Consider the following 12,913-nt stretch of genomic DNA (forward strand, 5'->3'; position numbering starts at 1 on the left):
CGAGTATACTTGGGACTCGTCCTCAACGGGTTAATGGGTTAAGGTCTAGGAACATTTGGAAATAGGAAGCTTGCTAGGTTTTTTTTTTTTTCGTACTGAAACATACAACTCAGCCATATTAATTAACCTATTTAATTTACCTTGAATTTACCTTAAAGTGCCACACTTCAATGTTCACATAGATAGATTGCAAAGTGTGACAGGGTTTAGGGGCTATGTAGCCCATTAGTAATCCAAATTGGACAATTTCTTTTTGAATGTGAGAAGTGTTGGTGATTGGATGACAACTTCTTGGAGTTTGTTCCAACTGTCTACCACTCTCTGGTTGAAGAAGTGTTTTCTTGTTTAGATTGTATGACAACTCCCATGCATATTGCAGAAGCCATTTCTCTAACAAATGCATATGTGTGGTGGATCACTTAACCTGTTGACTTGGGCTGATTTCGCTACCACACGCATTTTCCATAGACACCTGCCCGAGTATACTCGGGACACGTCCTCAACGGGTTAATTTACAGTTTCTTTTGGTAGTTCTTTGTTTGTTTGTTTGTTGGTTGGTTTGAAATGAAGCGAGATAAATAACATATTGTTGGAAAGCTCAGTGTCGGGAGAACTTCACGATTTCATAAATCCAGAACATCAACGCTTGGCGATTTTCATCAAGCTTTTGTAGGAAGGAGTCTCATATTGTTAGCGGATCATGGTTATTTTTATTTTATACTAGTATCGACATGAGAATTCGCCACTCTTATTCTAGCAATGTGAGTCTCAAGAATACCATGATTCTTCCACTCATATGAACTAAAACTAGATCAAGGGACGCTTATTGTTCACGCTAAGTTCCTCTTCAAATCAATCAACAACAGCAAAGAAAACAAAGAACCCGCCCCCCCCCCATAAAAAAAAAAAAATTAATCAACAGCAAGAAATGTAATCATCTCCCAAACCGATTAAAAGAAGTTTCTAATCGGAAATTCCTGTTTGGTGATTCCACGCTCATCAGGCTTTTTCCAGTACCAACTGTTTCATTGAGTTTGACCCTGCACTTCTCCCAAAATAGCTTATACCCTCCGATCAATCGCTCTATACTACAAGCTGTTTAGTAAAAAACATCTTATGGAAACTAGGTCGCAACGATGACACTAAATCATTTTTTGTTATTCATTCACCATATGATGTGCATAACATATGGAGTTCCTGAACTCATAATTTGCTACAACACAGGAAAATCCAAGTTGGGGGAAATTCCCTTTCTTTTTTTTTTTCTTTTTTTTTTCTTCTCTTGTTATACAGCACGCTCTCTTCTCTTTCATCGACAGAAAGTGCAGGAACTGCCCTGCATTAAGTCCCCATCTTTAACATAGGGCTTGGTAAAATTATCCCTGAACGTTTTCGCAAGCGAACTAAACCTTGAAGCTTGACTTCCTTCACAAAGTCTACTGCCAACGATCATTGTTGTGTTTTCCTGGGGTGATCTGGTAGGTAATCTGTAAATTATGGCCCCGGTGGTTGTGAGTGGGTGGTTGGGTGGGTGTGTGGTAACCTGCTGAATATAAGAAGAATTCTACAGCTAGAAGAAAGTGAGCACACGGGAAGTGAGTGGCCAAATTGTACCCCTTTCAGTAACTCTCTTGGCTTGGGCCAGACCCGAGCTAAGTCGTAAAATTTTTAGTTTATGGATGGGTCGGGCCAATATGGCCCGCACCAGGCACGGGCTATTTTGGCCCTGCTGTCAGCTAGCACCAGGAATGGGCCAGGCTCGGGCCTGGTGCCGATGGAAGAGTGTATGAACAATATCAGCGCCAGGCTCCGGCCAAAATTCCTTGCACGGTCAAAGGTCACAATTACCTGGCCTTGCGTCCGCCAGAGCACGCATTCAGTTTACCATGGCAGTCATCCCTTACGTGGCCGAGTTCGTGAATGGGTCATTGTTAAAGTAGCGAAGCTCTGCTATAGTTACTGAACACGATTTTTACTGCTTGGAGCGGACTAGCTCGGGCCAGGAGCTGGCCAAAATGTATGAGTTACAGAAAGGGGTATTAGATGCCCATGGATACAACATCCTACATTCTCAGATTGCCATTGTACACAAAGAATGAGCTTCTGCATTTTCCATCAACTCATAATAATTGGCTGACAAATGATTATTTATATTATCATTTTGTTGTTGTTGTTGTCTGCTGAGAAGATGCTGCTTGAATGCAGATAAAATCTGTGGAGCAAATTATGAATCCAAATAAACATCACGGTCAACCATCATGAAATTGCTTTTTTTTTTCAAATTTTTGTTTGGTAAGTTTGAAAGCCAACTGTACTATTTAGCATTTGTCTATGTGGACTGTGATGACTAATTCAAGCTGTGTACAATTTCTGTTTTTTCAAGTGACTTGTTTGGCTTTTGCCCTTTTATCCACCCCCCCCCCCCCTTTTACCACCATTGTTGAAAAACTCATGAAATAGATACTGGCCACCTCAAACAGCAGGTTTGTTTATACTCTTGATCAACCCACACCCACTCACACTTCAAAATCAAAACAAATAAACATGTTTTTGGAGCTTTTCCAACATAGTAAACCCAAAAGGAACTCTCCTTACGTATTTTTTCCTTTTTCTCTTTGATGCAGACAGACAATTTCGACTGTCTCTTAGGATCTGAATACAATTGTGGTGCTGCGAATGCTCGCAGGTTTCTTGAAAAGGAAGCATACCATGTGTAGTATCAAGACCACAATATTCAAACAATGACTTCACACAGTACTTTTCTTTTCTTTTGTTGCAGTCTTCTTTGATGCAGCAGTAAAGTTCAGTTTTTGTTACCTTCACCTTCTATTCCTCCAAATGGATGATTCACAAAAGAACACCCAAAATATAACAAAATAATAACACAACAACAACAACAAAAGAAAAAGAAAAAAAAGAAGGAACTACAGTATGAATGGAATATGAACAGATAATTGAAATTACGTGAACATCTTACAAATGTCCTTAAAATCTTAACTTTTGAGTTGTTTTTAATCCCCCCCCCCCCCATGAAAAAAAGGCATCTAACAGGCTTATGAAGATGATAAACTCAAAATAGCAATAATTATAATCATGTTGCAGCAACCATTCATGAGTAAATCTCATCAGTTATTCAGCAATTATTGAAAAATTAATACTATTCCACTTCACTCAAGAGATGCCTCTATTAAGATGCTGCTTAAGATTCCTGCCAGACACCATACTCTCACAAACTTCCTGTAACTTTGGAAGTCAATACCTTTTTATTACAAATTCATGAGAAATCATAAATCTGCCTTTTTGTGTATAAAACATACGCAAGTTCTGTATCTCGGGAGTCAAATTTGCATGATGAAGACAGCCATTTTGAGCTAAGTGAATGCAAAATAATCAGCTGCAGCATGATTGTCAAGCCATGATACAACTTTGGCATCTCCAAATATCTCTACAGCACTCTAAAATGCTTATCTTTTCTTTCTCTCCAACAGTTCCTTGAGTTTTCAATCTTCCTTCATAAGTGACAATCCATACCATTACAGAAATGAAATTAACATTTGAAGCAGATATCAAGCAAGAGTATGGAGAAACATTAAGAAGTAGGAGATACCAAATGAGAGCCACACTCCTTGCTGGAAAAAAAAAATCAACACTTTTTTTCTTTCAGGATGTTCTACCCTTTCCTCAAAGTGGACCAGTCCATGTGCATGAATATTCATGACCAACTGGGATGTCCAATGCAAATTCATTCACGAATCTTCCGTGTAGGACATGCAGTGTCTTTCAGCACTTTCCTTGTCTCTCTCTTTTTTTGTTTTCTTTCTTTTTTCCATCTCATTCTCTCTTTGTTGGAATGGCACATTCTTGCTCCTCCTCCTCCTTCATGCCACATCGGCGTAGACGATGATGTTTCTGCCCCGCCTCTTTCGTAGTGGGTTGAGCCAGCAGATGATGCGGCCGCGGCCGAATACATCGTGGAAGTTGTCCATGACTGTTTTGGTAACTTTAGGTCTGTGAAAACAAAGAAGGGGAAAAGGGAGAGGGTTACTAAATTATAAACATATTTTTTAAAGTTTTGTTTCTCTTCCTCTGTTTGAAAAAGTTGCTGGGATTGTCTAAGTACATGATATGTATGATAACAACAATGAGTAAAACGATAATATCATTATCACCGAAAGTTAAGAGGGAATACAAAGAACATGAGGCAGAGGAATTGAAATGATGAAACAATGGCTGAAGATTTTTAAAATCTTTGAGAATGTCCTTTTTTTTTAATAAACTGTGGAATAACTTACCACATTAACATCTTTAGAGACAAAATATCATGCAAGTGACTACTGTGTTACAACAAAAGCTTCTGTTCCACACAGTGATGTAATTTGATTGGGTGCATTTCTGCAACAAACAATTAATATTAATGTTTATACATTTGAACACTCATAAGCATTTGATTTTAATTCGTCTTAACACCTGAACAATATGAGTAATTGTGTGCTTGAATGAGTGGCAGAAAGTTTCAGGCAACCCCTACTACAGTTTTCTATGCTCACTGAGCTTGAAACGTACAATATAGCTGACACAGACCCCAAATTGTGCTTGTCCATTCAGATCTCACACACATATCTGCCACTGTGTACATTGCAGCCATCATTTTTTTGCACAAAGTGGTGAGTCCAATATAATTTAACAAACAAGGTACACAAGAAAAGTAGAAATGAAAAAAAAAAATCTTAAAGGCATTTGTGTATTCCCCAATGCACCAATTTCTTGCTATTAATTTTTAAAGGTACCATATATGTCTGAACATAATAGCAAGTGGATATTCAGGAAAAATAATTCAAATAGGTAATAATCTTAATAAGTGGTCATGTGGTTTTATAGTACCCTGCCATCAGCAAGACTCTAACAGCATCTATGGTTTTAAAGCTACCAGTCACATCACAGATCAACCACAGCGTTTTTTTCCCCCCCCAACGATATCTGACCCCGTTCCACTTTCATGTCACCTTCCTCGCCCTTTCATTGGTTCCTCGTGGATCACTGCAGTTTGGGGCCATGTGCTTGGGTAGGCTCACAGCAGAAATTGACATTAAGAGGAACAAGAAATGCTGTTAACACGAGCTCAACATGCTCAAAAGGGAAAGCCCCTAAGGCAGTTTAAAGGAACACATCAGTCGAGCTCACATGCAATGATTGAGGGGTAGTACCTCCTGCTAAATACATAACAGAATGATTTTTTTTTTTTTTTTGGGGGGGGGGGGGGGAGAAGAAGATATAACTGTAAGTACTTCCATTTCTTTGAGGGAAATTTACAACACACATATCTGTGGATTCGGAGAATGCAGAAATATTAGTAGAACACATCAGTGACATTTGTGGAAATTTGGACAATCTGTTCAATAGCGATGACTTTGTATTTTCTTTTTTTATTTCATTAAATCCATCTCACTTCATCACTGACTTGGAAAGATAAAATAAACTGTTTTCATAATATTAATGTGGTACTGCAATAGAAAATTAAAATATTTTCCGCAAAATTTAATGTATGAAATAAACCCATTCCCTCGACCTTTTATCAAATGAATATATATGATGTTATCTAATAATATTTTGTCTACCTTCTGAAGGAGATAAAGTCATGTTCTCTTTCACTATACTAAAAAAAGATGTGTGTAATTCTCTTGTTCATTCCTTTAAATCGTGATTTTATTGTAAAATAACAAACTTCTGTACCCTTTCCATCCTGCGAAGACAGAGCATATGGCTTTGACAAACTTTAACAATATGGAAACTTTTGGATTGCTCAATTTTGCCCCCCCCCCCCAAAAAAAAAAAAAATGATGCAATCTATATGGTCACTATATCTGCCTTATTTCACTGAATCCATATGTACCTTTTGGGTGAATGTCATGTCAGAGGGTTTTCTTTTTTCATTTTTGTTTTGTTATTGTTGTTGTTGTTTTGCTGCTTAAATTGTTTACGAGGGAAAAGTCCTCAATCACTGAACACTGTGTGTGACATGTGGGTGGGTGCTCATTACTTAAGGTGTAAACATAATTATGTACGGGAAGAAAGGTGTGTAAAATGAAGAGGATTCACTGTAGTTCAGACTAACACCTACTGTGCTTTTCTATCAGACATACAAGTATTTCTACTTTATCTGTTTGACTGATACGCAACAGAAGGTTGATTAACCACAATTTGTTTCTCTGAAGGCTACAGTTTGTAAAATAAAAAAAACAATTTTTTTTTTCCAGACCCATAATATTTTGAACTTCACAGAGTAAACGTAATGACTAAAGATACTTTCACTGCGAAAAGAACAAATCTTGCAAAATCAAACAGCGTGAAATGGCTGGGTGGGACAAACACAGAAAAGACAGCTCTGACTCAATTCTGAGTGATACTTGATTAGACGGAGATCATAAGAAATGAACAACTTTAAACAAAGGACTAATGCGTGCCATTTTGAGACTTATTCTGAGAATCTCTTGATGGGGGGGGGGAGGGTTGGGGTAGGGATGTCTGGACAAGAGAATCAAAGAAAGGAGACAGAGAAAGAGGAAGAGAGACAGCCAGAGAGAGAGAAAAAAATAAAACAAAACAAAACTAGCAATTTACGTACAAAGGGTTGAAATTGTCTCAAGTAGTGCTTAGTGACCCTTTTGTCCCCCCCCCCCCCCCCAAAAAAAAAGGGACAAGACGAGAGAGAATCTGAGACACAGTCTGGAAATTTAATTCGAAGCGACCTTTTTTCCATGTTTGCGGATGCGTATCATCGGACAAAAGCAAAACCAAGAGTGATCAGCTTTATCCCAAAAAGTGTGGTTGTTTCCCCCCAAATTGCTAAAAATATTTCCAGGTCTCAAAATTGCGGCAGCCCGAAAGGCGCGTAAAGCTACAACGAAAGGCTTTTATCAGATTTCCCTGAATAAACAGAAAAAAAAAGTTTTGAAGTCCGCGGCTCATGAATGAAATAAACCCTCAACAAATTTTTCTCCCGCCGCCTCGGGCTACGCATGTATGCCCTTTAGTCTCTTGATTTGGAGAACGGGAATATTACAGTAGATTTTTAATTGGAGGATATGGTGTCTACCAGATGGATGTGTAGATACAAGGGTCGAGAGATCATGCAGAGTACATGGGTTGTTAAACTAATTCAATAGAGGGAAATCAGCGACATTGATAAATCCGCAGATAAGGGCCAGTATTGAATAATATGACAAGAATCTTCAAATACATATCATCCTATTCTTTGTTGACGATTATTCACGATTCAAAACTTCTATGCTCAGCAGTCTATGACTGGCTCCATCAGGAGAGAAAAAAATGAAAAAAAAAAAAAAAACCCATACACAAACACAAAGCAAAAAACAACACTTTCTCCAGGACATCTAAAGTCTTAAGAATGGACAGGCACTAGTTAGATCATTTTGACTTTCAATAAAACCCATCAGTTTCAATGACGTGACAGTACTTGAAAGAAACCTCAAATGAATCGTTTGGAATCAGTGATCAATGAGGGTTCAATCATAATCCAGGTCGCATAGATGATAAAATGAAGAAGAATAAAAACAAAGAGAAATCAAATACTCTAGTAATAATTCTAGGAATACTTGAGGACTGCACAGTTCATAACAGAATCATTCAATTCTAGTAATTTGACTTATTTACTCATTTAATTACTTTTTGTGGCTGGTCAATGACAAAACTCTATTAACCTACATGGTAAGTACCTGGCTATTCTGTCTAACTTTGGTCTTTTAAAATATTCAGAAGATTTGTTATCCAAAGTATGAGGATATTTTTGATGTTCTTACTTTAAAAAAAGCAAGTATAATGAACATTTGAAATGCAGCAGAAATATCACAAGAAGAAGCAAAAACTAAGAGCCATTTGAATTTTGGGAGTTTAATGCTAGTGATGACATAATTAACTAATCGGAGAGCTGTCTTGGAGTGGTTCAGAGTTTACCATTTAATTGACTAGTAAACCTGGTAAATGCTTTACAAAGTTTATGGTGACTACAAAATCTCACTGAGTGTAATGGGTTAAAGATGTCTGTAGATTCGGATATTCAGGCACTGGCAACCTTTTCTGTTATTGTTATTGTTGTTTGGAGCACATCTGGATACTAAAGTTTTACAGGTCCTGTTTACCTTTGGGAATAGTGATTTTAAAAATGTTCAAGATATCACATTTGATGCATATGTGTAGGTCTGTTATATCAAAATACATCCTACCATATAAAATTTTCACAGTAAAGCCTAAAATATAAGGAGATATCAGTATTTTTCTCATTAAACCATAACTGTAGATGGTTTTTAGATAGTCTGGCAACATTTTTATTATTACTATTGTTCACATTTTGTCTATTCAACAATACTTAACATTGATTATATGGATTCAGATTTTTACAGTGATGGTTTCTATCCCAAACTCACATTTTGGAACTATTTTAAAGCACTAATACTTGGTTTTTCTTTCATCTGCAAATGGTAATTATGCCTTTAATCAACTGAGTGTTGCTATTACATCGTCAGCCTCACTCAAAGAACAATTTCTGGTTGGGCTATAAAGGTCTCTCAAAGATCAAGTGTTACAACATCAGGTCTGGGGTGCAGGATGTCATGAAATTTGACTCCCTCCATTAATATTTTCTCTGTTTTGTGAGTGAAGTATAAGTCAAATCACTGATGGCTTTCAAGTACTTGAAATCTTCAGTGTTAAAAGGAAGAGGAAGAAGAGAAAGAAAGGTCCATTCTTGCTAAACACTACAAGCACAGGAATGGAACTGAATAAATCGAGCAAAAGGAAACATTCCATTATGAATGAGTCTATCATGAAATGCTCTATTTTCACAGGAGAATGCAAATCACGATGTACAGCAGCAATGATACGCTGCTATAACTATGATTACTGATGCTAATCAAAATCATTTCCAGTGATACCACATCAAAAGAGTGATAAAATACATGATACATTTGTACAAAGCCATGATCGCCATTTACAAACTAAAACAGACTAAACTGATATCAGAACTAAATATCAATGAATTCTTAAAAGCATTTTCAAGAATGACTCCTACCTTTTTAAAACAAAACACTGCACAGTGAAATATCAAAAAAAAAAGACAAATCTATGAAGTCTGATTCAGCTAGAGAGAGCAGACTCGACATTAACTAATCATCATTCTTTTTTTTTTAGTCAAGATTTCCAGAGTCCAAGATTGTTCCAAATTGACAGCTTTGCTTATCGTCGCTGGGGCGACAAGACCTCGTATCTACAAAATGTCAAATGTTCAGGAGAGCCAAAAAACATGGTGGCCAAAGCACTGTGGCGAATGGGATAGCCTTTCCTTCGACATGCCGTGGTGGCTTCATTTTTCGAGTAAGACAGTTGGGATTTAGACAGGACATCACTTAATCCATTATTTGACCATTAAATCCAAAAAGTCATTTTCACCAAAACTGCAGATAAAAGGTCTTGTCACCCCAGCGATGTTATGTTAGCTATCAGACATGATAAAAGTTAAAAAAGTAAAGAAAGCAGAGAACATTACACCTGAAACTTGTACAATCCACCTCAACAAGGCAAATTCAAACCAAGCGTAATGCACTGGGGAGCTATAGGGCTCCTTCATGCACAACGAAGTGGCGTGTATTTCCTGCACGGATTGTTTCGAGGGATTTAGCCTCAGCTTCAGGCGTGTCATAGAAACATCTGTCTCTTTATTTTTTCTTCCTCCTGCTATTTTTCATTTGTTTTGTTATTTTACTTGTACAGCTTAAACCTCACTATTTTATCCCCAAGTTGATTTCTATCCTTGGGTTAGTGTCAGGTTTAGGTAAGTTCCTGACCACATGAGCATTGAGAATTAATAGGGGTTTCTGGGATGAACAGTGTACTATGGCTTTCCGTAGTTCAGTTGGCAAGAGCACCAGTCCATAGCAATCCTGATGTCTGGGATTCGAATCCCAATGGAATTCCATTTATTCTCTCATTTTTCATTTGTGACAGTGCACCTCAAAACAAACAAAAAGTCGCCAGACATGAATTTTTAGTTAAGACCATATTCTGAAAGAACAGAATTTAAGCTTTAAAATGATGTATAACTCAAATCAAATGGACTCTTCTAACCTATCTAAATATTGAAAAGAAAGCAAAAACTCAGGAAAAGTGTGAACTGAGAATAGAGGCTCTGAAGTACAGTGTCTATTCAAGCGCTTAATCTTTACCAAACCGTGTTGGCTGTGCGATGAATGGGACAAAACTCAGGAAGTAAACCACCAGAGTAACAACAATGAAGGGATTATCAAATTAAACTGAAATTAAGCATGCCTCATTAACACATTCTGTCCATAAGTAACGCCAACTTTCAAAGCAGTAGTATGGTCCTTTCAAAAGTTATTAGAGTTGAAAGTGGAGAGTGTGGACAAGGTTTTTCAGAAATGAAAAAGGGATTCTAAAGACACAACTAATCACGCTATTCTACCAAAAATGTTCGAGATAAACTGCTAAAAAACACACTTTCCTGCCCGTTTTATGATACCAAATTTTAGCATAATGTAAAAGAAGACCCGCTCTTTCAGAAAATATGAAAAAGTCAAGTTCGGCGAGGTTGACCCATTTCACTTATTTTCAGTCCTCACGCAGAATCAGTGTGTGCGACTTTATGTTCGTTTTGAGGTGCACAGTCACATTTTATATATATAAAAGAAGATTTTGGCAAAAACCTGAAGAGAAATTTAGATGAAAAAAAATGTGAGCTGATGGAGATGTGTGACAGAGGATAAATCAATAACCAAATGGAGAGAAAACTGTGAAAAAGGAGAAAATTGTAAAAAAGGAGAGTATTCATACAAAGTTGCGAATGTCCATTGGCTGTTGCAGTCACACGTCAATTTACGTTGATGACACAAAACTCTCATCGTTAACCAGCTTTTATTTCCTTCCTCAAGTGGAAGCAGCAAGAAGAAAAAAAAAATTCAATCATCACAAATATCCTAAAATAGTTTCTCCACAAACTGCCCAGCCCTGGGAGGGAAAAAGCCTCTACTATTAAAATCAAGAAGTACTTGTGCCAAAATAACATGCAGAGCACGGGGTTATAGGAAGCCAACATACATAACATTGATGTCATTTGACTAGTTTACTATTACTATGGCGTGGACTCACTAAACAAAACAGATGTTGGGTTCATACTGAGCTGGCTTCATTTCAAGTTGACTGTTAAGTGAATGAAGTTAATGGTCTGTGTTAACATTTTCAGCATGCCATGTGAACATACAATGCAAGTAAGGGTCCATGTGAACATAGTGGGCTGTGTGATTGAAATTAGCAGGCCATGTGAACATAGTTAGGTGCCTACATGAAAGCAGTTAATAGCCCATGTGAACACAGTCAGGCTATGGTTAAGTTGAACCCATTGACACCTTGAATTTTTCATGCAATGTTACCTTGTAAGAGTCTTATGTACAGTGTAGGCCTCCAGTGTTGTGTTTTTGGTCCACCATGAACCCAGCTAGTTATCACCACAGGCAGTAGCTGCACTTTCTGTTACTTACTTCAAATTTTTTTGCTAGGCACAAAGACATTATTGCATGTGACATACTAAACTTGCAAAATTTCACTGTCAAGTCGTGTTCATTGATGAAAACTGTGAGACAGAAACCCCGGTCACACAGCGCTTTATGGCTCAATCACGGCCAAAACACGTCAAAAGGTGGTCTCCCGTGAAGCAGACGATGTTGTTCGTGTTGGTGTCGAGTATAAGACGAGCTATGGTCGATTTATAGACGTGACAGGACGCAGGGAAAAATCTGAATGGCGTCAGACGCGGTAAAAAGTTTTGAATTACTCAAAATTTTATTCCACGGACAACCACGGGTGGCACACGTGGTAAAGACGTGCAACACACATGAAACACACGTGATAATCCGTGTTCCGGCGCTGATTAAAACTTGGGGAAACGCGGTAAAGATGCGAAAGTTTAGCGGTCTGTCACGGGCAGAGCACAGTCATATGACGCGTGTTACGCATTGGTATCATGGGAAATAGTGTGTGTTTAGCGGCTTATTGCTGAGAAATGGATTTTTCCGTGTACACACACGTGGCTGGACGTGGTTAGTCATACTTAGGTAGTGCTTCAGCAGTGGAACAGCCGCCAACGGCCATAACCCGTACAAAGCACAGCCAAACCAAAATTGACCAAAAAATTACCACTTACGACCACGTCCACCAGATTTTCATAGCTTTTTGTACGTGATTTGGACGTGGAGTGCTGTGTGACCAGGGCTTTAGCTTTCAAAAGCATCATAAGGATGATCACGGTCAAGGTTTAAAAGAGAAAGCCACTGGAAAATTAGCTTATGTGAAAACAGGCGACTCCTGTAAAAACGAAGTCCTTGGGATGAACTGTTTTCTTTGGTTATATTAAAGTTTCGTTATAGCTGATCAAATAAAGTGTATAAAGATATACAGATGATAACTTTGGGGCCTGAATTTTTACTTCATTATAATGAAATTTCATTATAACCTTGTTTGTTATTTACAGGAGTACAACTGTAGAAGCAGAAAATTATAGGAACAGGATACCGAGAGTTTGAGCAATTTCTGATGAAAACTGAGAAAATTAAGATTTTCTATCATTGCGATCAATCAAACACAAATTGGCAATTCAGCGATTTCACACACACGGTCACCCTCATGTGCTCTGTACTTTCAAATAGGTAATCTCGATTCTTCCATCAAGTAAATGTCCAATCGTGCACGCACCCTTAATACACAAACAACGTAAATATTTTTCTACACAGCCCCTACATAGAAAAAATATATTCCATCATCAATAACTAGAAAAGGAGAAAGTTTATGAAATTTCATACACACTGCACATGGAAGGTGGGCTCAGATGACA

At 37.7% G+C, this 12,913-nt stretch overlaps 1 protein-coding gene across 1 annotated transcript in view; it reads right to left on the reverse strand.

The window, feature by feature from the left end:
• Window positions 1–3,679: 3,679 nt before the first annotated feature.
• Window positions 3,680–12,913, reverse strand: part of LOC139733678 (palmitoyltransferase ZDHHC21-like) — a 48,033-nt gene continuing 38,799 nt past the window's right edge. The window contains exon 8 of the mRNA XM_071644491.1: window positions 3,680–4,008. Coding sequence (XP_071500592.1) covers window positions 3,879–4,008 — 130 coding nt within the window. The 3' untranslated portion in view covers window positions 3,680–3,878. The remainder of the gene's footprint in view (window positions 4,009–12,913) is intronic.

This window comes from Diadema antillarum, unplaced genomic scaffold (genome assembly GCF_040938485.1).
Source record: "Diadema antillarum isolate AM-2024a unplaced genomic scaffold, OU_Dant_1.0 seq00000486_RagTag, whole genome shotgun sequence".
NCBI lineage: Eukaryota > Metazoa > Echinodermata > Echinoidea > Diadematoida > Diadematidae > Diadema > Diadema antillarum.